The 27,799-nt window shown below is 38.9% G+C and overlaps 3 protein-coding genes across 11 annotated transcripts in view; 1 reads left to right on the plus strand and 2 right to left on the minus strand.

The window, feature by feature from the left end:
- The window catches only part of REXO5 (RNA exonuclease 5), a 33,573-nt gene extending 33,261 nt beyond the window's left edge, over positions 1-312 (minus strand). For all 4 annotated transcript variants that reach the window (XR_012161130.1, XM_073362224.1, XM_073362226.1 and 1 more), the window contains exon 1: positions 1-312. The gene's annotated coding sequence lies outside the window, so the exon portion shown is untranslated.
- On the plus strand, positions 36-8,597 carry ERI2 (ERI1 exoribonuclease family member 2). Of its 2 annotated transcripts, XM_073362230.1 has the most exons (9): positions 36-303; positions 1,130-1,200; positions 1,287-1,370; positions 1,981-2,108; positions 2,310-2,466; positions 3,778-3,878; positions 4,590-4,671; positions 5,299-5,387; positions 5,602-8,597. In XM_073362230.1, exons 1-9 carry the CDS (start codon positions 281-283, stop codon positions 6,949-6,951), a joined length of 2,085 nt encoding a protein of 694 aa, XP_073218331.1. In that variant the 5' UTR covers positions 36-280; the 3' UTR covers positions 6,952-8,597. The 2 variants fall into 2 exon arrangements, with proteins under 2 accessions (XP_073218331.1, XP_073218332.1); XM_073362231.1 differs by lacking the exon at positions 1,287-1,370 and having other exon boundaries at positions 1,130-1,207.
- Positions 3,356-27,799, minus strand: part of LOC140918260 (acyl-coenzyme A synthetase ACSM3, mitochondrial-like) — a 26,679-nt gene continuing 2,235 nt past the window's right edge. For 3 of the 5 annotated variants that reach the window (XM_073362232.1, XM_073362233.1, XM_073362234.1), the window contains exons 2-15: positions 26,967-27,250; positions 24,892-25,102; positions 23,376-23,583; positions 21,983-22,126; positions 20,922-21,078; positions 18,501-18,580; positions 16,907-17,030; positions 15,955-16,035; positions 14,745-14,846; positions 12,461-12,588; positions 12,238-12,337; positions 11,567-11,686; positions 9,350-9,420; positions 3,356-5,457 (exon numbers count right to left, since the gene is read on the minus strand). In XM_073362232.1, the coding sequence (XP_073218333.1) occupies positions 5,424-5,457; positions 9,350-9,420; positions 11,567-11,686; positions 12,238-12,337; positions 12,461-12,588; positions 14,745-14,846; positions 15,955-16,035; positions 16,907-17,030; positions 18,501-18,580; positions 20,922-21,078; positions 21,983-22,126; positions 23,376-23,583; positions 24,892-25,102; positions 26,967-27,215 (1,809 nt within the window). In that variant the 5' untranslated portion in view covers positions 27,216-27,250 and the 3' untranslated portion in view covers positions 3,356-5,423. Of the gene's footprint in view, positions 5,458-7,404; positions 9,421-11,566; positions 11,687-12,237; positions 12,338-12,460; positions 12,589-14,744; positions 14,847-15,954; positions 16,036-16,906; positions 17,031-18,500; positions 18,581-20,921; positions 21,079-21,982; positions 22,127-23,375; positions 23,584-24,891; positions 25,103-26,966; positions 27,251-27,799 lie in introns of those variants that run through there. The other 2 variants (XR_012161131.1, XM_073362235.1) reach the window with 2 other exon arrangements.

The raw sequence follows: 27,799 nt of genomic DNA on the forward strand, positions 1-27,799 counted from the left end.
CCAGTTCAGCCGGTGTGGGCTGCTCGCTCAACCGCCTCCTCGGCTATCGACTCGTTCTTCCTGAGCCCCGAGCGGCGCGGCCCGGATCCCCAGGGGCGGGCAACTGCGACTTCGGAGCCAGACCGGAGCAGTGGATTCGCCGATAGCATCGATGGGGGCGCTGACGGCTCTTCTTGGGAGGCGGAGGGAGGTTTGAAATGGCCGGAAGCGCTCGTGCGGCTCCGCTCCCCCCGAGCGGCCGGGGCGGGCGCCTCCTTCCCGTCGGGTGCTGAGGGCGGCGATGGCGACCAAGCAGCTGGCCCGGTGCGGACCATGCCCCAGGCTGCATTGCGGGAGGGGGGAGGTGGACAGAGAAAGGGGGGGGGGGCGAGGAAGGCGGGGGGCTGGGGGAGGAATGGAGCGTGTGTTGGAGGGGGCGGAGATGGGGGCTGGAGCAATGTGTATGCTGGGGGAGCTGAGAGCCATTGAACCAAACTGCAAACCCTGTATGTGATAGAAACCACTTCAAGCACTCCAAGCACCTGTGTGTGAAGGGAAATTAGGGGGACTGTGTGTGGAAGGGTGGGGGACAGGTGAGGGGAAGGAGAGGGGTCCACTTAATTGAGCCTGATTTTTAAACACTTCTGTTTGAGAAACTTATTATGACTCGTGCCATGGGTTGAATGGGTCAAATTGTTCCCTAGGCCGATTAGACTGTAAATGAATAAGGTACATTCATCACTGTGACGGGCTGAGTGTGAAGAAATAAATGTAGGAACAATATACAATCAAGATTACAATGGAAGTGCATTCTCGAGACTGCCCCTAAAGATTCTTGAGATGCAGCCAACCTAGAGATGAATTGATGCTGCCATTATAGTCAGTTTTTGTGTTTTTAGTTTGCAAATATACCCAGAAGCTTAAGTAAATGGGTGCACGTTTTTGTTTCTCAAACACATACGTTTTAGTGTACCTTGACGGAGAGAAACCCCAAGGAGATCAGCCCTTAAAAGAAAAACTCTGTACTCCAGTGTGATTAGAGATTCCATCCCCACCAACTGATGGATAGTTCATCAGTTGAAACAGTTCATCTTGTACGTTATTGGGTTCAATTGTAATAGCTAATTTATTCATGATTCTCTTTGTTAAGGCAACTTGGATTAATTAGAAAAAGTTCCATAACTTCCTCAAATGGCAAGAATCACACTAGAATCAAGTCAAGTAAGTGGTATGTTTCCTTCTTAATGTAAATATTTTAATCTTATAAACAGTGATACAGATTTACAAGGTGCTTTTATGTGTTGCAGGGCAGCTGTTTGACTATTTAATTATTATTGACTTTGAGTCTACTTGTTGGAAAGATGGTAAATATCATTACAGCCAGGAAATAAGTAAGTGGAAATGTAGTAATGTCTGATAGCAGTTGCAACTAAAAAAAAGTTTGGCTTATTTAATTCAAAGTAAAATAGGAATAATTTAAGTGCAGAATTTTTCTTTTAAAAGGAAAACAGGAAAGAAGTGTCATTATTCACTTATTAAACTGTCAGAAACTGTATATCCAAACTATCAGTCTTTTGCAACTTGAAATATAGATTATTAAATGTCATGCTATATCATGTAATACTATATATATAGACAGTTTCATTAAAATTAGATCGGGCCATCAACTACACTGATATTAGTTTGCAAATTAAATAATTTAATCTTGTGTTTCTATATGTAAGTGTTCTTTGATATAGTTTAATTTAACACTCTGCTAGAATGCACTTTGTTTGCTCTGAAATAACATTCATGCTCTGATATATTGAATTAAGTATTATTCAGAATTGTATATTTTATGACACATAGGAAATGGAGAAATTTTCCCTTAATATAAAATCTCTGTCTGGGCGCACATTTTGCCTTATGTATGGTATTTATGTTTGCTTAACAGTCATTTAATTTAAATCCTAATATAAAGCAACTTGAATCATTTATACAAATAACTTTTTTTTAATCTAGTTGAATTTCCAGCAGTTTTGTTAAACGCTTCAACTGGAGAGATTGAATCTGAATTCCACATGTACGTCCAGCCTCAGGAACATCCAATTCTTTCTGAATTTTGTACTGAACTAACTGGCATAAAGCAGGTAAAGTCTTTGTACGTACTGTACATTACAGGAGACTTATAATTTAGTTAAGAATTTTTAGGATCTTAATTTTGGAAACAGTTCTGTTTACAGCTGTTAAAAGATATTTTTTCTGACAGTCTAAAAGTGCATATATTGTTTAAACATGAGATGAGCACACTAACCGATGTTTATATGTGCCTTTTGTTCTATTCTATCAAGAATCAAGTTGATGAAGGGGTTCCTCTAAACATTTGCTTATCACAATTTTCTAAGTGGATTCAAAAGATACAAAAGGAGAAGAAAATTATTTTCAATTCAGATGTTTCAAGCCATTCTGTTTCTGAAGCAAAATCAAGTACCTTTGTTACTTGGTCAGGTAAAGAAAAGTTTTTCTTTCTTTTAGTTTTTTTGGGGGTTTTTTTGCTCGAATTTAGTGTTCATAAAAGTGAAACAGACTCTGGCATAGTATAGGCAGCTGTAAATGCAAACTTTGTATCACAGCTCCGCAGTGTGTCACAGTCCTAACTTCAGGCCTCAGTCCTACATCATCCCTGCTGTCTCTATGCAGAGTCTCTGGGAGCATATATTTCTGATCTGTACCCCGTTGTTGTGTGTTTATGATGATAGTATATATTGGTGGGACTAGACCAAAAAATCCATTTTATTTGTGATTATTTACCTTGAGATGCTCCCCGTGTCTTTGTTGCCAGGCTCTGAGGTTCATTCTACATTTCCTTTGCTTTATATTCACCATGGCATGTCACCATACTTCTAGGTTAAGACAATTAGCCGGGAGGTCCTTCAGAACCTATCCAAAATGATTCTTTAATCAGGTCATTGTCAAGTGACATACATCATTTGTTTTCTCTGATGCCAAATTGCAGTAATCCTAATACTTTGGACTAAAAACAAGATTAACCATTTAGTTTGTATTTCTTTCATGGGACTGCAGGACACTACTAACAGGCCAGTGTTCTGTCCTATTTACATATGATTTAAGCCAACTTTGAATCCAGTTCTTGACAGATATATTTAGTGCAGGGGTGGGCAAACTACAGCCTGGGAGCAGGGTCGGGGGCTGCTCCACACAGCTCCCGGAGGCAGTGGCATGGCCCCCCTCCGGCTCCTATGTGTAGGGGAGCCTGCACCCCAACCCCCTACCCCAACCCCCTGCTCCCACCCTCCGAACCCCTCGGTCCCAGAGCACCCTCCTACACCCCAAATTCCTCATCCCCAGCCCCAACCCAGAGCCCGCACCCCCCAGCTGAAGCCCTAACACATACACCCTGCTCCCCAGACCGGGATACCCTGAACTCCTCAGACCCCACACCCTAAACTCCTCATTTCTGGACCTACCTCAGAGCTCTCACCCCCTCTCGCACCCCAACCCCAATTTTCTGAGCATTCATGGCCCGCCATACAATTTCTATTCCCAGATGTGGCCCTCGGGCCAAAAAATTTGCTTACCCCTGATTTAGTGCCTTCAATTACTTGGCCAATCAGTTCCCCATATAAGGAAAACAAAGCATTCTGCCTACAGTGGTTATTTTATAAACAATTGTGGTTAGTTTATCTTGCTGATCTATTAAGTGTTTTTATCAAATTCTAGTTTATTCAGATTTGATCAATACACATACTCAGTAATCATGAAAATAAAGAGTGAAAAGTTTGTTGTTCTCTTGTGCAGACTGGGATCTGGGAGTTTGTTTGCAGTATGAGTGCAAAAGGAAGCAGCTGCGAAAACCTGATATTTTAAACTCCTGGATTGATCTCAGAGCAACATACAAGGTGAGAAAATCAATAGATAATATGGGTAAAAATGTTTCACCTACACCTCAAAGGATGTATCCTTCAGAACTATACACATTTTAATTCTAGAAGGCTTGATTTTCCAGACAAAACCTGGTAATAATCTGTATCGCTTGTTATACTGTCAGTAGGCCTATGAGAAATTTTCCAGCTGTTTTGACTTTCCTGCCGTCTCTTGCTCTTCCTGCTTTCTTCCCTTCCTGGTCTGTCATGCTTCCATTACTGCTTTCCCTCCTTGGCTAAAACGCAGTAAGCTTCCTCTGCTTAGACAGCACTTCTGAATCTGGCACAAGAATTGGGGTTTTCCCAGTTAGTGCATTCTAAACAGCATGACTGGTATTGTAAAAATGAATGACGATAGGATACTCTTGACTGGTCTAAAATTATTTGAATAGAGTCACTTTTCATTTACCATAGCAAAATACATATTCTGTGTTTCTCAGCAAACAAGAAATATTAGGTGTTTTTTGGAATACTTTCTCTGTGTTCCATTTAAAAGGAATTTACACCACATACTACAATTTAAATGAACAGACTGATGCAATTTATAGTTGTATTCCCAATAGGCTATTCAGTTACTTCTGTCTTAGATGCAAACTGTACATATGTAACTGAAGAATTTGCCAGGGTAAGGCAGCAACAGGGAATTGGTTTATAAAGTATAACATTTTAGAATTTTTTTTTTCTTAGCTCTTCTACACTAGAAAGCCAAAAGGGCTAAATGGTGCTTTACAGGATCTGGGGATAGAATTTGCTGGACGGGAACATTCTGGTGAGTACAACATGACAGTTCTTGTTAGAAAATTGCTTCATGAAGCTAATCAAAATACAGCAATTATAATGCTAATTATTTCCATGCTATGTAATGTTTGGCATTACAAAAAAATTTGAATAAGAGGAACTGGATGATTCAGGACACTGGGTTTTTGATTTCTAAGATCTGATTCTGCAAAGTCTCCAGGCACAGAACTCTCACTGAAGTCCATCACAGTGCTTTGTGTAGAGGACTTGCAAGATTGGGCTCTAAGTTACTAGTGCAAAAAAGGACCAAAAGTTGGTGCCATGTGGTAGCTGTTAATTCACATCACAAAAACTATTAGCATTGTTTGATGATCATGATAAATGGCTCAGTAGAGAGAGCCCCAGAGTTTTGAAGAATCATGGAAGTTTCCACCCACACAGATTGTAATTTTCATAGTGTGATGTAGAGGAGCTTGAACTGCCACAGCCTATCCTGTACCTGTACTGTGAATTAATATTTTTCAGTGTTGTATGTATCCCTTTTAAAAAGCACTAAATTCTCTTAACTCTCCCCTAAGTAAGTCATTAGGCCACTTATAATTACTATTGACAGTAGTATATTAAAATTACAAAGAGTTTATGATAATGTCTTCTGAAGGGTTGGATGATTCTCGGAATACTGCCCGTCTTGCTTGGAGAATGATCTGTGATGGATGTCTGATGAAAATTACTAAATCTTTGGATAAGGTTAGTGACTTCTTCATATCTTCCTTTCTTCTTGCCTCAAGTCCCAGAATGCAGACAAAAAGTGAGTTCACTGAAAAAACAAAACAAACACTTTTAAACTTGAATTTGAGTTAAAGCATCTTTAGCAGACTCTCTCATTTGTCTCATACATTGATTTCTAAAACCTGTTGACACCCAATTTTCAAAATCTTGGATTTGCTTATGGAATCCCTAGGTACATCCGAAGAAGAATTCAGTGTCCAGATCTTTGAATGTGAACCCCATTGAAGAGAATCCATTGGGAAGTAATGATGGTGCTGAAACTTCAGATAAAGATAGAATTTGCAATAGCAGCTGTCTAGCTGAGACTGAACACAGTAAAATTGATAAAATGGTTATAAAGTCCAATGTAAAGGGAAAAGACCAGCAAGAGTCCAGTTCTACAAGTTCCTCTGCAAATGTCCATGTTGGGTCTAGAAGCAGTACAAAGATTGATGAATGTGGTCAAACCCAAAGCTGCTTACCTCCACCTATTGGCAGACTTCCTGTTCCCTTTGGACAGCTACAGGCTTCTCATTGTAATTTACTGACGGGCATCCAGAATGGATTAAATAACGGACATCTTATTTCTACTTCCAAGTACAGCTCTTCAGTACTTGGTTCAGGGCTAGTGCTTGTCTCCACTACTATTTCCTCTGTTAATATCTCTAATGTAGATGTAAGTACTAGTTCTGACTGTTTATCTATGTTGGCTGATTGGGAAGATGTAGCTTTAATACCAGAATCACAGCATGAAGAAAATACAGACTCTGTGAAGCTTAAAGATGACCCAAATACAGAGACTTCATCAGTCCTTGGAGAAGTGATGGTTCTGAAAGAACCAGCTGTGATGAATTCAGACTTTGAACGTTTGGGGCAATTGGAGGCTTCTAAGTCTATTGTGTACAAAAGTCCTAATACTACTATCTATGATGTAGGAATAGCCCAAAGGCAAGCTTTAAATTGTTCTGCTTTTAAGTTACCATCTGTGAAGGTAAATGCTACTTTATCAAGTACAGTGTTAACTGGAAATCATTCCACCCCTTTCCCTCAGACTCCTAAAAGGAAACCATCTAGTCCAAAAACTTTACCTCCATCAAAAAAACATTCATTCACTGTACATGAAGATGAAGCTGCATCTTCTGATCAGCCCCTATCTTTGAGAAATTCAAGTTCATACAAAGTTCCTACTGTTCTCTTAAACTCCACAGTCAGCCTGAACCAATCTTTAAAAGCTGTGAAAAGTGACAAACTGACTCCACCCTTATGTAACTGTGGTCGAAGGGCTAAAAGACTAAATGTGTCCAGTGCTGGTCCAAATCATGGCAAAGTATTCTATAGCTGTCCTGCTGGAAAACATGAAAGGAAGAAGAGAGGCTGTGGATATTTCAAGTGGGAGCATGTACTTCTAAAGGAAAAATCCACAAACACTATTTCTACTCTTTCCACTACTGCAGCTGGTTTAACATCTCCTAGAATAAACTCAGATTTTTCAGGAAATTCTCACAGGAAATATCCGGGTCTCAGACCTACTATGAGAACTTGAATGTTAATTAATTTTTTGTCCAACTCTTAACATATGCTAAGTGGTCACTGATACTACGAAAAAAGATAAATAAATGATGCCACAGATTTCAATTTTATGAGGATTGGGCATAAGTGACATTGCTGGGCTTACTTCAGATCAAAATAGAACTAGTGAAGCATAAGTGGAGACAGTCAGACATTAATAACTTGAGAAAATTTGAGGAGGTGAGCGTGACTAACATGGAAGTATAAGCAGCTGGTATCCCAAGTTTTAATATTTTTATTCTCTTATCAGGTATTTTAGATTTTTTTTACCAGCCCAATCCTTAAATATCAGTGTTAGTGATACAAATTTTGTTTGTGACTACCTTTTTCTAAAAATACACCTCTATATAACTAACTCTTTACAATGTATGCGTATGTCTTTAACACTTTCTGTCTAAGAAATGATACTTGAAGCAGTAATTATGCTTTTAAAATGATTTTATACAGTCTTTATTACTGAAATGAAATAAAGATAAATGTAAATTCCTGTGACATTTTGAGTATATAAACTTAAAAGTACCATAGCAAAAATGTTAACCCTTCAATTGATGTAACATTTATTTTTCTATCAGTCTATCTCTATTCTCACACTATGCTCATTACCACAGTATATGGGACAGTCAAATGTTGTGTCAAGGCAGATATTTATATACCTGTACTTCATTTAATAACAGAGACTACCTTGTAAATCCACCCACTTTCACTAAATGAATACTTATATTCCAGGATAATCATAAGTGAAAACTCAATTTTGGGAAAATTTTCCTACCCTAAAAGGGAATTTTAGGGAAAATATTTTTACATATCCGTTCCAACCACTGCTTGCTGTGAACATAAATATGAATGCTGAGAAGCAAAAGCATAAGTCATTGACTTGAAAATGTATACGTAAGCCCTAGATTACCAATTTACCAGGGTTAGGGGTACATTAAAAATCTATGATAGAAAGAGAAATGGTTGTAGTAGAAAGGATTAACCAAAAATCATCCTAGAGCTGTGAACCAGGAGTATGCAAGCAGTGAGTAGAGATGCTCATTGAATGTGTATTATTTAAAACTAACAGATACAGAAAACTGCTTATGCAGGTTAATTTTCTTTACAACATTTTTCATTTATAAATATATTAACACTTAAACTGAGGAAAGCCTTGCACCACACTTGATTGCCCACAACACAGGAGGAACTGAAAGCAAGCAAGTACACTCCAATTTGTTTGCTCCAGGAGCTTGGACGTGAACGCTGTTGAATAACTAAGCTGGAAGAGCATCTTGGATATTGAAATGCACAAGAACACGTGAACTTTGCTATTAAATTCTTATATCCAACCACTACTACAGTAGTAATTTTTAAACAGGAGTAGGGTTTATTTGGGCCAGGCATGCAGTCATGGATCCTGGTTCATCCTGTCAGAACTTAACAACATGTTTAGTGACCTGGTCTTGAAATGTGGACTATCTTGAATAGCAAGTTTCAGTGTTTAATAAACACTTTGAGTTGGACGATGCCATAGAAATAAAAAGTGGTGTTTTTGTTTTTGCATGTTTATTCCTCAGCGTGCTTTTCTAGTTAATAGCTAGTTCATAGTAATGCTAAGGTTTGACTTTTGGAAACAGATGGGTTTGGGGCTTACTACTATGTAAACTGTTCTTTCCTGTGTGTTTTTATAACTAGACAATTGGAGTTAGTTAAAAAAACTTGTTTTGTTATTCTATGACAGGGTAGGCAACCTATGGCACACGTGCTGATTTTCAGTGGCACTCACACTGCCCATGTCCCAGCCATTGGTCCAGGGGGCTCCGCTGCCGGCCTGGGGTTCCATCCGCCAGCCCCACTCAGCCCTCTGCCAGTGCCGGCCACTGGTCTAGGGGGCTCTGCTGCTGGCCTGGGGTTCTGGCCGCTGGTCTGGGGCTCTGCAGCCGCCCCCAGCTGTGGCCCTATGTCCCTAGCCTGGGTCAGTGAGGGGTGCAGACAGGGCCAAGAAGGGACGCAGCTCAGCATGGATCTCATGGATTCTTATTACTGGTACGTGAAACCTTAAATTAGAGTGAATAAATGAAGACTCGGCACACCACTTCTGAAAGGTTGCCGACCCCTGTTCTATGACAAAGTGCTTTTAGACTTTTTATGCCTAGAACAAACGGGAAAGGAAAGCTCACCTAGGCTCTAACCCTGCATTGCTTGCATAGCCAAAATTTTCAATAAAATCAGTAAAGTTTTAGTTGTGCATACAATGCACGATGATGCTCTCAATTTGTAACATATATAATAGGTCAAGAGAACAAAAAATTGCACCATATATCAGCAATATATAATATTTTTGGAAGAACAAATTATGAAAAATAAATGCTAGATAATTCTAAGCTTTTCCCCACTCCTGCTTGTGCAATTCATTTCTTCTTATCTTCCCACTGACTGTCTTTGGCAGCTGTTGAACAAACTCCACCTATTGGAAAAGAGAAGAAATTACAACTAATATAATACAGTATATAGTAGATAATCTGCTCTATGTGTGTACAATATTTGCTGTCTTGTACAGACATGGAAGACATTAAATTGATCCAGTTATGGAAAAGGAAGATTTTTCCATGGGATCTATTGTAAGGCATTTAAATGGATAAAAGTACCAGCAACGGAAAGTTTAGCAAAGGAAAAATAGATTCTTTTTGGATAAGCGATTCTTTTTGGATTATAAAAAATCTTTGACTTTATCTTTTAAAAATCTATTGTAGGCCCATCACTATGAGAAATAAATTGATGTTCATGATGTACTGAAACTTTCGTGTCAAACTTAAAGATTCTGTTCCTCAGTTTCTCAATGTCATATTCTTTACGCTGGAAATATGTTTCTGGATGGTTCTCCACCATAGGAAAATGTATAGTTTGCATAAAATTATTATTTTGAAGAAATTCCAAAACTGGATTAACAGTTGGTAGACTTTATAGTTATAAAACATCAACCAGTTATATTTCAATGCATCTTGAAATAATGAAATAATTAGTTTATCCATTTTTCTGAAACTCTTACTATAAATGTTCCTCATTTAGTAATTTGCTCTTTGAGGGGCAACTCTTGTTCCCTGTACCCAGCCAGAATAACTAAACTTTGTGTTGGGAAGCGCTTTAGGACAGGAGCTTCTTCTAGCCACTGCAAGTCACTGAGTGTCAGTGTGGCATTCTGTAGCTTGCTTTTCTGCCTCAGTAACCTCAGCAGCTTTTCTGCCCTCCTTATCCTGAGGGTGATCTGTGTTTGGGGAGTCCATATTACGACAAATCACTCAATGCCACCACCCAGGAGTCTTTGCAAATCTGTGTGGGCTTTTAGTGTTCTGCCCTTTCCATTGCAGCAGAAATGCTAAAGGATAAGCCTTCTGCACCCTGCAGGAAAAGTAAGATTCGTTCAGTGCAAACATCAAAATACATGCATGTGGGCTAAATGGATTAGAGGATTAATATGAATGGCAAATATTCCCCCAGAGCCTATTATAGACACTCTAGAGTCTGCAGCACAGGGTTTCTCTGCACTATTTCTATACCATAGAATCAAACTTAACATTGCTATAAATTCTTTAATATAAAGTGGAGACAGGTAGAGCTATGAAATTCAACAAACATATTTGCTATTGACCTACTATTAAATGTAGCGGAGAGGACAAAGAGTGAGGATTTCTATTTAAAATATCCATTGGCCCTTACAGTAGAGCAAAAATGAAACCCTGTGAGTCTGGAGAAGACAAAAGGTTAATTTTAAGAGAACCTCTTTAAGATAGGAATGCTGTCATTTTGAGGCAACACTGGAACTACAGCTCCCAAGTGAGTGTGTATTTTTTCAGGGTTCTGTGTCCTACTGCTCTCCCTTCCCCTTGTCTCCTGTGCATTTTTCTTGGTTTCTATACTACCCTCGTCACTCTGGTATATGAACATCTACAAGGGGCATATCATATGTTTGCTAAAAATACACGCTGAAAATGTGAGCTGTTAAAATAATTCTATTTACCCACGTGTCCTCTGTTAGAGTCTTATGATTAATCATGGCAGAATTTGATTTGTATTTTTTATAATTTTGATGGATCAATGCTTAGTTTTAAGCATTTTTTTCAATGTTTATCAATTTCAGTTTTCACAGGGCACAAAAGTATTGGTTTTAAGCTTTTTATTTTTATTTTTACATTTTTCACAGCTGTGGGAAATTATGGGGGGATTGGACAATAATTATTCAATGACAGTAGATGTTGAGATTCAAAAAGTTAAAGCTTTATAACTGTTAAAAACAAACTGTCAATATCACATGTCGAAATATACAAAGTAAATATCCTTAAATCAAACTCATTCTCAAGCAGCATTTTTCTTTCTTTGCTTGTCTTTAAATTTAGATTGTTTTCAATGGAAATGTTTTTTGTTTGGTTTATGTGTATGGTGAAATCAATGTTTACTGACATTTACCGATAGAAATCTAAACCTCTCAAGCCTGCTTATGATTTGTATGGTGTGTGTGTGTGGGGGTATAATAAAGCTTTTATACATGGAAGTTCTCTTATGCCAATTGTTGACTAAATGTAATTTATCTAAAATACTTATGGTTAAGCACTTACCTTTCTAGGATACTTGTAAGGGGCAGTGACCTTCTTAACATGGTCCTGTAGCTCTTTAATCAGTTTTTCTGGATCATGTGAAACATAGTCAGATGCCAAAACAACAAAGGCTTTCACTACCTTAAAAGATTAAATGTTGATGAAACAAAATGCACATAATACAGTACAAGGTCTTAATGTTTAACAAAATTCACTTGCTGACAAATTACAAAGTAACTAATTTACAGTGCAGGTTCAAAAAACTTCACCAAGTTAAGTCCAGCAGCTGCTTATATGTGTAATATGCAGGAAGTGGGGTAAATTGCAGCTATCCTTCTCTTTAATTTGCAATTTCAACCTATAGGAGCTACAAGTCCCAGTATGAAAAACTACTTCAGCAGTATGGCTGCTCAAATGAAGATATGGCATGTTGAAATGTGGGGCCTCTGTGGGCTGCACTTCCATATTCATTGTAGCGAACATCGCAGTCACTTTGCAATGCAGCGGTGGCCCCACTTCAGCCACCCCTATGTTTAGATGAACATTAAGAATTTGCTGAGGGCTTTGCTGTGAATGGAATGTTTCAACAATTGTTTGGAGTAGCCAGCTGCCTTGGGATTCTGTTTAAGGCTTTTTTAAAATACATATTTCTATAAAAAATCCAAGCACATAAGATATCTTAAGTCCTTTACCTCTCCTCTGATGGGATCTGGGCTGCTGACAACAGCTGATTCTACTACTGCTGGGTGCTCTATCAGTGCACTTTCGACTTCAAATGGTCCAATACGATATCTTTAAAATGAAGAACAGTCTTTTATTGTTATACATTTATTAGTTAGTGAAGTGCCAACTGTGTGTTGGCATCATCTGCATTATTTGAGTCCTAACGTAATGAATGCACATGTAAATTGTTACCCAGCAGAATTGATGACATCATCAGCTCTTCCAACAAACCAGAAGTATCCATCTTCATCTACAATCCCCCTGTCCCCAGTGACATAGAAATTCCCTTGTAACGTTGAGTCAGTTCTCTCTGGATCATCCTAGTAAACATTAAATTGTATTTGACAGACATTAACCTTCCTGCAAATAAAAAATTATACTCTAATGTATGCAAGAAACTGATCTCATTTCATTCCAGCATTTAATTTATATTACAACATAATTTAGCATGCAAAAATTCAGCCTTGCTGAGTAGTCCATATCATAGTGATATGTATTAAAATACCAGCAGGTATGAACAACGTGACTGGAAAACATTTTTTTCAAACATTGTTCATATTCATAATTGTGGATTGACTACAAAGCCCATAATGCATGAAATAAACACAGCAAAACTCAACAGATGTGGAGAATATATAATTGTTGGGGTTATGTCTTTAACTAGGTTTTAGACTTGTGTTTTTAATCATAATGAACTACTCAAAATATGCATCTTGGCCCACCATATTAGGAACCTTTGAAGATTATGGGCTGAGATGTCTATGTTATGTAGTATTAAGTTTATTTGGGGGAAGATTTCCTAGCTCTTGTTTTCCTTTTTGTCTCTGCTCCTCCCTGCCTCCTCACCCCCACAGTTGTCAAAAAAAGATGTGTTTTGGGTTGACCAATCCTGACTAATAAAGGGGATGTATGTAGTTCCCTCTACAGCTAACTAAACTGACTCCTGGATTGGCTGGAGGGGATAATTAAACATTGATATTTCCTCCCCCTCCCTCATTGCACTGTTGGGATGGCCTGGTCACAGCTGGTTTTAATAAATGAAAAGACTTGTTAGCTTTAATTTAGTCTGCAACAGTAGTAAAGAGGAAGTACATGTACATTGCTTCTTATCTAGTATTACTTTCCTTTCAACCATATAATGTATCATATTCATTTTTTCCAGAGAGCGGGCCCTGTTAGTGTGACAGCCTTCACCTTTGCAGCACCTGCCATCTGTAACAGCCTTTCCATAGCTTTTCACTTCAGTGAAAATCTGGTCTGAAAACAAATCTCCCTTGCCAATTCATCTTAGTTTCCCTCTTGTAGCCTGACCCAAAGTTGGGTATATGTAATTGTAACTTGAGGATTAACAGGTTTTTGTCCCAAGATCAGGACCAGTAATTATTATATAATTTGGGAACCCCGATGTACCCAGGTGCAACACTTACACCAAAGGAACTTTTTATATATATTTACAAATATATAGTTTATTAATAATTTAGCAAAGTTATATTCACACAAACTTAACAAGGCAAATAGAGATAATACAGAAAGTATATTTGGATGGCCACACTTATACCCTGGAATGTTAACCATTATTTTTTTATTACCGTTATTGTTTTTATTTTCCCCGGTGGTCATTATTTTGCCCCTCCCGCCCCCCGAGGTTTACATTTTTTCAGCCTATTTGCTGCCCCTGGGATGTTACTTTTATAGTAGGTTATGCTGACGCTGCCATGACCAATGCATAGTTAATAAAGGTTTTTATTTGTATTTTCTCCCCTTAAGGTGTCCGTTTTTTATAGGTTGGTATATGTATAATGTTCCCCTGTTAGCATGCACATCTATTTGCTGTCATGGCACCTTTGTGGTCGGAGGTTCTGTCTGGAACCTTTCGGATGCTGGTGTCAGCTATGTTCTGTGGGTGGCTAATGTCAGTATTTTGAACAAAATTCCCCCTCTGGCATACTACTTTCAGTTCCCTATAACTTATAAGTTACTTAAGTTTATTTATACCAACGGTTATAGGCCTCAAGCCTCACACTATCTACTAAAGCCAAATCTTACAAAATAAAAGCCTGTAGGTTCCTTGCATTACTACTAAATATAATAAAGCAGAATAACAAAGCAATAAATATAATGCAGGTAGGCTGGCCCACTGGGCTACACTCTTTTGCTGCTACTTATCCCTGTAGTTGTAGTATTTAGCTTTATAAACTTGTGGGGTATAGTCTGTACTAAAGAGACTTTGCAGACACTTAGATTGTAAACTCCTTGAGGCGGGGATCAACATTCTGTGATGTCACACATCAACATTATGTGTTAGTACGGCACCTGTGCATAATGGGGATGGAATCTCTAGGTGTTACCACAATACAAATATTAATGTCTAGTTTCAGTTGCTGAATAGTAATTGAATTTTATAATTTTTGGTTTATATATATGTATATATAAGGAATTTAACACGTGTGCAATTTAAGTTTGTGTAGTTCCTTACTATATATCGAGTGAAAAGACAAAAAGGTCTTGTAGGTCTTGCTTTGATGGCGATATCTCCTTCTTCTCCAGGAGGCAGAACATTGCCGTGTTCATCTATAATCTAAACCCCAACAAAATACACAATGGTGTTATCTTGGTGTTTAATTTAAGGCATAATTTTCATTAAACTAATAAAATCTGCATGTTTATTTTGACATACTGAATTTAAAAAGTCAATAATAGAAGTGACTATAGCCAGCAAGAGAAGCTTCCCCTCTGAAATGAAACAGAAGAATAAATTTTCATCTGAAGATTCCAAAGCACTATGCAAACATTAATTAAGCTTAGTAACACCCAACTGAGCAAAAAGGAATATAGCAATTGATCAGGTGGGAAAACTGAAGTGCAGAAAGTTGCCCAACAATTTGCCTGCATTAGCAAGTCAGGAATATTCCTTTCCAACATCCTCTAACTCTTCCACTCAGACTGGTGTAAGGCAGTGGCTTTCAAACTTTCCAGACTACTGTACCCCTTTCAGGAATCTGATTTGTCTTTTGTTTACTGAAAAATTCCTTACTTTCTCATTGCTACCATATAACTATAAAATAAATCAACCGGAATATAAATGTTGTACTTACATTTCAGTGTGTAGTATATAGAGCAGTATAAACAAGTCATATGAAATTTTAGTTTGTACTGACCTTGCTAGTGCTTTTATGTAGCCTGTTGTAAAACTAGGCAAATATCTAGATGAGTTGATGTATCCACCAGAAGACCTTTGCGTACCTCCAGGGGTGCATACCCCTAGTTGAGAACCACTGGTGTAGGGAATGTAGTGCAATCACTCAGATAACATATATATAGTTCAATGTATCATCATATGCATTTTTCTAGAGAGAGTTTCTCATTCATTGTCATATCATCCTTCTCTATGGTGTAACTATTGAATGCAGCCTGGGTTTGTTTTTGTTTTTTGTTTCCCCTACTGATTGGCTTATCTCCACCTGGTACGCAGCAAGAAATTTCACAAACTATCTAATGAAAATTTGTATAATGTAAGAGGAATCTGACTTTCTGGAGAGCTAAACTGAAAACAATTCAGCCGGGGGGGGGGGGGGGGAATCCTCTCTTTGACTACCCTAAACTTGCTTTGAGCCTCTCTGAGGAGAAACCAAACCTTCTTACTTAGAGAAAAAGGTCCCGAGGCTTACAGATATGATGCACAATACCTTGACGTCATACGCTGGAGACGGCATTCCCATTGAACCTGGTTTAATTTTCATTCCCTTGAAAGTTCCACAAACCAGCACCTACACCAAAAGGTTGTTAAAAGTAAACTGTACAATCTCATGTATTCAGTTTTTAATTTATATTTAAGATACTCAACTAGTCTGGCAAACAAAGTTACAATATATAGCAACCTCTCTGAGAAACAACAGTGAATGCTTCATTATAATCATACATTCACCTAGTAAACTTCTAGAAACCAAATTCTGCCCTCAGAATTGTGCTTATAGCTCCAATTGAAGGGAATGTGAGTTGTAAATGTAAATCTTTTCCCATCCGAAGCCCACTGAAGTGGGAGTTCTTCTACTGACTTAAATGGGTTTCAGAGTAGCAGCCGTGTTAGTCTGTATTCTCAAAAAGAAAAGGAGTACTTGTGGCACCTTAGAGACTAACAAAGTTATTTGAGCATAAGCTTTTGTGAACTACAGCTCACTTCATCGGATGCATTCAGTGGAAAATACAGTGGGGAGATTTATATACATAGAGAACATGAAACAATGGGTGTTACCATACATACTGTAACAAGAGTGATCACTTAAGGTTCAGTGTGTATGGTAACACCCATTGTTTCATGTTCTCTGTATCTAAATCTCCCCACTGTATTTTCCACTGAATGTATCCGATTAAGTGAGCTGTAGCTCACGAAAGCTTATGCTCAAATAGATTTGTTAGTCTCTAAGTGCCACAAGTACTCCTTTTCTTTTTGACTTAAATGGGCTGATAAAGGCCTTAGTGTTCTGGGTGACTTATTAAAATTAGATTTTTCCATCATCATTTATTATTACAATTGATTTTTCCCTATGAAAGATGACATGACTATATTATTTTTTCAAACTTATTTTCTTAGCAGTCTGAATGGAATTTACATCTGTTTTTTAAAGCATCTGACTATACCGTTTCTGTCTGGCCATAACCTTCATAGATATCCAGGCCGGTTTGCTTTTTCCACTGCTCCATCACTTCTGGGTTGATTGGCTCCCCTGCACTCACACAGTGCTGCAGGCTCTTGAATTTATAGCTTTGTATGAAAGAGTAAAAGGCTGATCAGATTTTAAAAGGGGTTAAAACTGCCACAGTAAGGAAATACATATAAAAGGCAGATTAGATTCTCTCTCTCTTATTTTAGTAGAAATGTGTCAAAAGGAGTTGATTCTGCAGAGGAATTGAGAGTGGGGTGAAAATAATCAGATCTTAAATGACATGAGTTGCTGAGTTGGCTTATGCCGTGAAGCGTGAAGGTTTATATCCTTCCAGAACTCTTCTTTTTTTTTCTGTGTGTGTGTGTTTTAAATCCTCACTACTGTAGCTGTGGAGCCTCTCATATCCATAGCAATATAAAGTCTTTTTTTCATCTCATGGCCTCAATGATATCTTGTGGCAATGAGTTCCACAGGCTAATTGTTCACTGCATGAAAAGTAGTTCCTGTTGTTAGTTTTAATGGTCCAGTCCTGCAAGTGACACCACATGAGCAGACTCCTGTATCTATGCAGAGCCACACTGACTTCACTGGAGCTCTGTGTACGCAGACCCCTGTATCCATACACAGCTCTTCTCAAGTCAGTAGGGCTCCATGTAGGTGCAGGATCTGGGTGGAATCACTTACATGATCAGAATCTCAGTTTGCTGCCGATGCATCCGATGAAGTGAGCTGTAGCTCATGAAAGCTTATGCTCAAATAAATTGGTTAGTCTCTAAGGTGCCACAAGTACTCCTTTTCTTTTTTAGAATTGGCTAATTTACCTTTTGTCCATTCACTATTGTATACTTTTATCATGTCTCCTTTCTACAGACTATACATAAAATATTTACTGAGCCCAGTTCAAACTGAAGATAAATTTGGCACATTGTGAAAGCATGTATGTAAAACTGCATGTTCTGTATTTTACAAGATGTTAAAGGTAAAATAGTCTTTCTTAGTCTAAGCTTTCAATAGGATTTTAAAATACAGAAGAGTCTTGCCATTCAGCCCTAATGATATTATCAAAGGCTTATTCATGCCATAGTAGCATTATCATAATCACCAATTCTTATATATTTCAGTCAAACCGATTTGATACAAACATACCCTTGTAGTTATTGTATTCCAGGAACACCAGTAATGGGGGAAAATGTTTTGATTGCCCTACCAAAGTGGTCTTCCTGTAAACTCAGACTATAAGCTTAAGATCTGATTATAAAAGTATATTTCCAATACGAAAACTCAAAAGTACTGTCAGTGCTCCTAAACTGCTTTTCAAAGTCTTATTCCATTTCACTGTAACTTGCTAAATTTGTAGGAGTTATATTATCCCCATGGCTCATACCATGGTACTCTGACTTTATTTCTAATACGTAAAATACAAGACATCGAGAAATACACAGCAAAATTTATTTTCTGTTGTACCATTGTAAACTTGAGTAACTTAACCAAACTAAAAGCAGAATTTGGCTACTGTTTTGGTAAAATATGATGATCTAATATGATAAAATATTCTGATCGTTGTTTACCTGGTCAGATTATGCTGCACAAGCATTCGATAAGCAGTTGGAGCAGAACAGAAGGTTGTGATGGGAAATTTGGATAGAGTCTAAAGAATGTAAAATAAAAACTGTCTAAATGTTGCAACCAAAAATAACAGTGCTTCCCACAGTTATTTGACTCCCAAGGAAACCTAACTGTAAGATATTTATGTATTTACTAATGTAATAGCTGCAACCAATTTATGAAACACATGAACATAATGTTGACAAACCTTGAAAACACAGCTAGTGTTGAAGTCATAAATACTTTTTCATCTTTAAATAGCTTTTTCGTAAAAATTGAAAATTATTTTATAGTTAGCGTCACATTCCAAGCGTCCTGTCACAGAAGGGTTTGCATTCTCAAAGCATTTCCTTACCGTTACAGCTCTTATTACTCAGAAAACAATTGGAACCAGAAGTATCATCTGTAAAACATTTCCCAAATATGGATACTAGCTAGTGTTTTCCAGCCATCAGAGTAACAAAAGGATATGCAATGTTAAGGACGCTACATTAGAAGTATAGCTTCAATAAGGAGACCGTAGTAGTAGGGATGTGGAATATCCCACGTGAAGTGAATGATGCTTGGCTGTTTCTCATAGCATCCAAAGTTGTGTGTGCAGGATATTATAAAATATAATACCAATGCCAATTTATAAGGTTAAAAAACTCAGTTTTGTATCATCTCCACTCTTCAGTGTTGAAATATTTACAGTTCATGATTGAAATGCCATACAAGATGCTCATGTATCCACTACTGTTGTTCACTGTGTAATAGTAAAACTGCAGAGGATCCAAAAGTGCTTTACAAACTATGGTTTCAGTCCTGCAAATGCTTGTGTGTGTAAGCTTCACTTTATGACGAACAGTAAATGTTTGCAGAATCTTGCACTGTAACTAGGGCTTTTGTTTTGGGGGAGTATTTATTTCATTTTTCAGGGTTTATTTTTAGCAATTTTTGAGTTTTCTGTAGATATTCAAAAATCAGGGTTTTGGCGGCTTTCTCTTTGTATATATTGTAATGAGTAATGTATATTATATACATTACTCAGTGTTAGAGCCCCATATTTTTTCAAATGCAAAATAACAAAATTTTAAAAAACAGCATATTGTACTTACTCCTGTGACTTCTGTCCATGGGGCTGGGCCTAGCTCCCTGCTTTGGGCATTGCAACCTGGAGCACGGGGTCACAGCACCACTCAGGTGCTGCCCATTTGCCCTTCCAATATGACAGTGGGGAGACAGGCCAAATTTGAGTGAGTGGTATTCTGACCTGGCATGTGGGATTGCAGCACTCCTCTCTCAAATTTGGCTGGCAGTCTCCCTGTCATGACGGAGGGGTGTCTGAGCCAAACCTGAGTGGCGCTGTAACCCTCTGTGCACGAGCTTGCAATGCACAGAGCAGGGAGCTGGGCCCAGGCCTGTGGGAGAAAGGCTCCTACTGCAGGGTGAGTGCAGGGTGAGTTCTCTCTGCAACACCGCTCACGGCCTCCCACCCCCTCAGGGAAATATCTGAGACCCCCAGGACCTCCCATCCCAGAGGGAGGATCCAGCCCCCCACCCCTCCCAGGACTCCCACAATAAAACAAAAGAAAAGAAAATTCCCTCCCAAAAAATAAAATGAAAAATTATAAAAATTAAAAAGAATGTCATGGGCTCTGCTCAGTATAGCGGTATAGACCACAATGAGTAATCTGTTTGTAATGTTCCCTAATGCACTTTAACATAGTACTGTTTCAAACGGCACTACTTTAACATGCACTAAGAAACCTTTAGTGTGCACCGGCAGGGTCTATACAGACCAATTCATCATAGAATCATAGAACTGGAAGGGACCACGAGAGGTCATCTAGTCCGGTCCCCTGCACTCAAGGCACGACTAAGTATTATCTAGACAATCCCTAACAGGTGTTTGCACAATACATAAGCGTGCTTTAGAAATCACATCCCCATAGTCCACATGACTGTTCCATATAGACAAGCCCTTAGATACAAGTAAGCATTTCCAGGGTTTTTCTGGTGTTTACTGGATAAACACCGATATCTTCTTATTTTTTTGTTTTTTAAATCGGGGGTGTTTTATCTGTGTTTATTGGTGAAAACCTCAAATCAGAAGCTCTCACTATAATGTCTGCTCAGCAAAGCACTTACGCACATGCTGACATTTGATGCCAATGTGATTCAAGCTCCTAATTGAAGGTAAACAGGTGCTTAAGCAATTTGTTGAATCAGGACCTATATAAATATATATCACTACTAAAATGTGGTTGGTGACCTCTTCGGTGAAGGGCTGTAGCCAAGAAGCATGCTGTCTGCTGTACAGTGGGAGAGGTGAACATCTGGGCAAGAGCAGCAAGGGAGGAAAACCATGCTATTACGAAAATGCCATTGTTCTCGTAACTTACATCTAGGACAGTGGTTGGGTCAAAACGTGGCATGCTGTGTATAAACACACATGCCCCCTGAATCCATGGTGCAAAAATGCTACTCCAAGCTGACTTTGCCCAGCCTGTGTCTGATGTATTCCAGAGTACGTCGGAGGAGGTTAAATCCAGCCAGTACCTGGTAAAGAAAAATCTGTGAACAATTCTTTTAAACAGAATAAATATAAAAATATCAGCAAAAATATTACTGGGACAAACAGTGACTGTCTTGTCTTAATTGAGATTTGTGAACAGCTGAAACCCCCAACAAGAGTTAGCCACCAAACATGCCCACTGTGTCATTATTATAGATTAGCTTTGCATTTTTTTCATTAAAATATTGTACCAGTACAAAGGCTTATGATGTCTCAAAACAGAGCATCTTGAATTCATATTTGTGAATTTGTAGGGGATTTTGTTTAGTTTGTTTTTCAGGGGGTAAGAGTTTCTCATTTTATTTCACATTTATTTGGTGTTCTCTTATCTATGATTACTTGCCAGTCATAGTGGAATGTACTACAGTATCAATGTTATTTTCCCAAGGTAAAATATTCCACGAATCAGTACAGGCTTTGCAAAGTTCTGAGCTTTCATAAAGTTATTTTGTTTTTGTGGGAGATATTCAGTGCATTTCTCATACACGCTGATAAACCCATGCCTTTATAAACCTTACGAAACCACAAACTTTCTCTTTTTATAAAGGTCCTTACAGATGCTTTATAAATCACCTGATCTTCTTTGAAGATCCATTAGGAGAGGTTGGTTCCCTTCTTAATAGATAGTGTTGGATTTTTTTTTTTAAGATAAGTAAAGCGACTACATACCAGTGCTCTGATTCAATCTACCATAACTGGCTAGTGGAATTACTCAAATTAATTCTTGTCTCCTGGAACAATAATCTTGTCATGAATTAAATGAAACTTTGATATTTTCTAAGCTATTGAAACAGAAAGATATTAGTGAAGTGCTATGCTTCCTTCACTTCTGCCGTGTGACGCTTTTGAAGAAATACCCACGTGGTTTAAAGCAGTTATGATCCATACCTTCCATTTACAGTCTGTCCAATGCCATAACTACTGTGGGAATGTTCAGTCATTTTTGGGGACCCTGTTGTTCCACTGGTAAAAAAGATGGTCATTGGATCTTGATTCCTCGTGGTCACACAGTTGTGATCAGCATTAGCGTTTCTTTAAAAAATACAAGATGGTGAATAAAGTAAGCAAAAAAAGATAACGTATGGATCCCAGATGATGTTCAAATAAAACAAAAACTGCAGAGTTACAAGAGATGGTGCTTATCTGCACTGAAGGAAGTAGCTTTTCCCCAGATTTATCTTTAGAGAAGTGGGACTATATATCAAGGAGAATGCACAGAACTTGGCTGCATATTAACAGGTCAGATGGCATGAGATCTGGCATAAAAAAAAAAACTGCAAACTTTACATTTCAGTTTTCCCCTTTTTTTCTTTCTCTCACCATCTGCATTTAAAAATTTCACATTAAAAGAAAATCTTGTGATAATAATCAACTGAAAGGGATGTCTACATTTGGAATTAGGGGTGCGATTCCCAGCTCTATGCACTAAAAATAGAATTTTAGGCTAGCTGCCCTGAGTATGTGCCTAAGGTTTCTGATAGGCACTTATTTGGGATAGCCAGTCCATTTTACCACTCGTGCCTCAGTGGCTATGTTCTATTTTTAGCACGCTAGCTTGATGAAAGCTAACGCGATTATGTGTCCTCAAACTGGGGATCACACCCCTACCCTCAGAGCTCAGCAGTGCACCCCTGCCATATGCCAAGGAAATAAGTGGGAGAGTACTTGGCTCCACCCACCCACAATACCAGTAAGCACAGCTGAGCTGGGGCAGTGAGATATACCAGGGAAAGCGTTAGCCTAATTATGAAGAACTGAGTGTGAGCCTTTGATCAGTTTGTCCACACCATTGTGAACTGGGACCATGGAATCAATGTTGTTATTTGAACACAGCATTTCCTAAGCTTTTAATAGCTGAGCCCCACCCTCTTAAGAAAATAAAACCAATCACGTCCCCATTTTAGCCCCACTATATTAGCAGGTCAGCATGGGGGAAACTAGGATTACCAATGTTCTGTGCCAACAATCCCCAGCTAGTCCCTTGCATCTTCCATGGAGGGTGTTCCACCCCTGGGAAAATGCTGCCTGAACATGTATTTTATGGTTAAATACTAGTTCGTACACACTAAATACAAACAAAACGGGCACTGGCCTGTTTCTTGTTCCAGCCAGTCAATAGAATTACATGCTCATTGGTATTTTTTTCCAATGTTCATTTCTCCCCCTTCTAAAGAGATGAATATGTTTCACCATATTCAGTGTTAACACTTATTATTAACAAACTAGCCGCCAGGCTTTTCTTTCACGTTACTGCAGCACTTTCACAGTGGCAGCTACTCACGTAAATAGGTCTTTAAAGTTCAGCCATCCTTCCAGGTGGTCCTCTGACACAATTAGCTTGAATTTCAAAGACTGGCATTTGGACACAATGCAATCTATAGCTGGTGCCAAAACATGATCAGTGATAATACACTTTGCCTTTGATGTTTGTACTCTATGAAGAATATCTTTTGCTGTCAACTGTGTTGTCCCAGGAATAAGGACAGTTCCTAAAGGAAGAGCCAAGTTTAAAATTTAATAATAGGATTGTACAAATCTATGAACTAAATTCTTCCCACCTCACGCTTAATAATAGATCCACGAGCTTCAGAAGTTATGTCTGTGAGTAAGTGAATAGGATTTGGCCCTGTGTTTGTACATATATTGCTTTTACACCGACTGAATTATAAATTAGGATCAATATAAATTAGCAAGTACTATCACACAAAATGTCTTTAGCATGGTGGGATAAGAGAAGCCAGTAATAGAAAGATTTCCCTCATGTGGAAGTGATATACTTGTAAGAATGATGGGTTGAATATTTATTAATAAGAGTCAATGGGTTAATGTCTCTTAGGAGTTTGATAGCTTCACCTTCTTCCTTCAAATGGTCTCTTCCTTCCATTCCCACCCTTCATCATGTATCTCATGTGTTTTACTATGGGAGCCAATTAGCAACATAGATAAAACTTCAAGCCCTATGTAAAAGACACTATTCTACAAGCAGCCTGTGTCTATATGCACATATATAGAGATACAGATTATTAGCTATATGATTGGTTGTACTAGAGAGGGAGGATGGACTTGTGGATAACGGTCTGGACTTGGACTCAGGAGATCCGAGTCTAAGGGCTTGTCTACACTTACTGGGGATCGACGAATGGCTCCTGGACGCCACTGGATTGAGAAGATCTTGTCAACATCGCATAGTAGATCTAAGCTACATCGATTTGAGTTACGCTATTCACGTAACTTATCTTAGTTAAGCTATTACCAGCAGGACAGTGGGGTGGGAGGAGGTATTGTTTCATATTCTCTGTGTGTATATAAAGTCTGCTGCAGTTTCCACGGTATGCATCCGATGAAGTGAGCTGTAGCTCACGAAAGCTCATGCTCAAATAAATTGGTTAGTCTCTAAGGTGCCACAAGTACTCCTTTTCTTTTTGCGAATACAGACTAACACGGCTGTTACTCTGAAACCTAAATATTTAACAAATCCCGTTGGCAAAAACTTGGCCACACAAATATAAATGTGTGCTATTGCTCTTGCAAGCAGGTAATGGGCACATTTGCAGTTTGTCATGAGCAGTGGAGGAGGACAGTGATAGTAGACACATGGGATAGTAGGTTTTGTTAATGGGAGAAGTAAAGTATGCCTGAAAATCCAATAGTACAAATGAAGACAGATCTTGATGTTACAAGCATTTTTTTAGCTGTACAGCATTAGTGTTTCTCATCCTGGATGTGTTTGTAGTTTTGACCTCATTAATTACTGATTATTGATTATTTCATTCATAATTCCTATTATTTTTACTGACCTGTTCGCATACAAGCCACATTTATTAGCCACCATTCTGGTATCCGGGGTAGAATCAGCATAACTCTGTCTCCTTTCTGCAGACCACATACCTCAGAGAGTACATTGGCCACTTTTCTGGAGCGGAATCCAAGCTCCTCAAAGTTCCACCTCACCTCATCGCCTTTATCGTTTACCCACCACAGGGCTAGCCTTGTAGACCTCTTTCCTTCCTAATGAACAACACGTCATGTTGTAAGTACTTAGCTTGATATGGATGTAACTGTCCCTCAAGTCAACTTTCCAAGACAGAGGAATGTTCATGACTTATACACAAAGGCGGAAGTCCTGGCCCCACTGAAATCTGTAGAGTTTTGCCATTAACTTCAATGGAGCTAGGATTTCACCCCAGATTTAGAATAGTCTATAGATGTCAAATTCCTTTCCTGAAGCTAACACATTAGATAATGAGCAAATGCTGCACAATGGCTAGCGCAGAAAACCGACGGTCACTTTGGCTCTGGCCATGCCTACGTTTTCCAAAGTGGCCTGTAATTTTAGATGCCTCAATGTTTGGGGGATTGTACCCAGATAGATACCTACAGCCTGGGTTTCAGATGGGTGGAATACCCACAGCTCAGACTGACTTCAACTGCAGTGGGGGGAGGGGAGGTGCTCAGCACTTCTTAAAATTAGCCCAAAGGTCCAAATATCTAAACACCCAAAATCAGAAACTCCTTTTGAAAATACAGATCTAAACCTCTCTGAGTCTGATTCACCATTTGTCAGCAGAGGTTACTGTGTGTGTCGGGGTGTCGTGTGGCTAAAGTAACTGATGCTTGTAAAGTGCATTGAAATCCTTGGCTAAAACTTGCTATTGAGGGACCAACTGTTATTTATGAATAGGGTGTAGGTAATGTGCTAGCTGAGATCTTCAACGGTGCGTCAGAGATCTGTACATACGAAGAACAAGTTCCATTTCAAAGTAATATAATGTGTAATTGTCAGGCATTGGTAACAAGGTGAGATTTTTATTTGTGCATTTTAAGGAGAAATCCTGCGCCTCCTTCTTTGGCCACAGACCTCTTCTTCAGATGTTGATTCTTGAAAAATGTTGCTTGCATCCTGCGAAAAGTTGTCTTTATTGCCTAGGAATGATAACCTCATATTATGTGATAGTGATGATTCATCCCCATACATTTTAGCACCCCATTTTTCCGACAGAAAGACTGAGACACAGAGAATTTGTGATTTGTCTCCAGGTCTAATCCAGCATCTCTTCTACCTATTACTAGTATTTCTATTATAGTCATGTCCCCAATCCAGACTGAGGTCCTTCTGTGCTAAGTGTTGTACATACACATAGAGATAATTCCTGACTTGAAGAGTTTACATTCTAAGTAGACAAGACAGATGAAGGGTAGCAAGTGAAATTTGCAGATGGGAATTGAGGCACAGAGAGGTTAAGGTTTGGTCTACACTACCAACTTATGTGAGTATAACTATGTCGCTCAGGGGTGTGGATTCCTGAGTGATGCAGTTATACTGACCTATCCCATGGTGTGGACAGCACTATGTTGACAGGAGGTCTTCTCCTGTTGACATAGCTACCTCCTCTCAGGGAGGTGGTGTGCCTACGCCAACAGGAGAAGCAATCCCATCGGTAGGTAGCATCTTCACTAAGTGCTATAGCGGTGCAGCTGCCCCGGCGCGGCTCTGTAAATGTTGACAAGCCCTCTGTGATTTACCCAAACTCACACAGGAAGACAGTGGTGGAGCTCAGATCTTCTGAGTCTCAGGGCATTGTCTCAGTCACAAGACCCTCTTTCCTCTGTTACTCATGCTCACAGTCTCGTTGCACTCAGGAAGGCTATTTAAGTAAGCAAGAGCTATCAGACTGGGCCCAAAAGCAGTGGAGCATCTAGAACTTGGGAATTCCTGGCTGTTAGTCCTATACTCCAGCTGCATTGCCTCTCTGAACTGAGCGGGTTACCAATCTGTAGCCCGAAAGGAATAACACTTGCTTCTGCCAACTATGTTTTTCCTCTGATACCCAACATGAAAAATCTTAGGATAAGGAAGTTAAAGGACTGTTACCTTTTCCATTTCAGTCCATTTGTCCAGCACATCAGTTGCAAAATTGAAGTATTCTGGCACCTCTGGTTTGTACTGTTGTTTTAAGGATTCATAGTTTAAAAAATTCTGAGGGGCCAATACCCTGTAGCCTTTTTTAGAGAATCGGAAGGATGCAGTCAAGGGAGTCCACAGGAACCTAAAGCTTTGGGTTTTCAGTAAAAGCTGCACGACAGCACAAGCCATAATGGGTCCTTTCAGGTTATTCTGCATTCAGGATAGTCTTTGAGGACCATCTATCTGAAAAACTATACATCAAAATACACACACAAAGTAAAGAATTGCCATGTGGTTTCAAAATAGAATTAAAATGTCCTTATAGGTCAACTATGAAATAATTGAACATTATAATGCACTTTCTTAATACCCTCCCCCAGATTATCATGTGCCCCTCACTTTGAACTGTTAAAATATTGTTACAAATGTATAATCTGGATGTGCTATGAGGGTCTTTTACTGCAATTGTCCTGCTTCACACCAACCAGAAAACAAGTAGGGCTGAAGAGCCCCTATTACAGGCTCCAGCTGTCCCTGATAACTGCCACCCCCTACCTCACTGGTTTTGCTTAAAAAGTATGTCAATGTTTAGGGGGAGAAGACTCATAAAATAGCATTCTGCATTAATCACCAAAGCAGGGATTAAACCATCGCCACCTAAATAAAACAACCCCATGTAGTCCCCTCAATGAACTATGTATTTATAGGTATTTCACAGTCAAGAAGAATATAAGATCATGGCAAAACCCCAGCTGTATAGGCAGCATCACTCAGCCTGTGTCTAGAGGTGGAATGACTCA

The sequence above is a fragment of the Lepidochelys kempii genome, chromosome 10 (genome assembly GCF_965140265.1).
Source record: "Lepidochelys kempii isolate rLepKem1 chromosome 10, rLepKem1.hap2, whole genome shotgun sequence".
Classification (NCBI taxonomy): Eukaryota; Metazoa; Chordata; order Testudines; family Cheloniidae; genus Lepidochelys; species Lepidochelys kempii.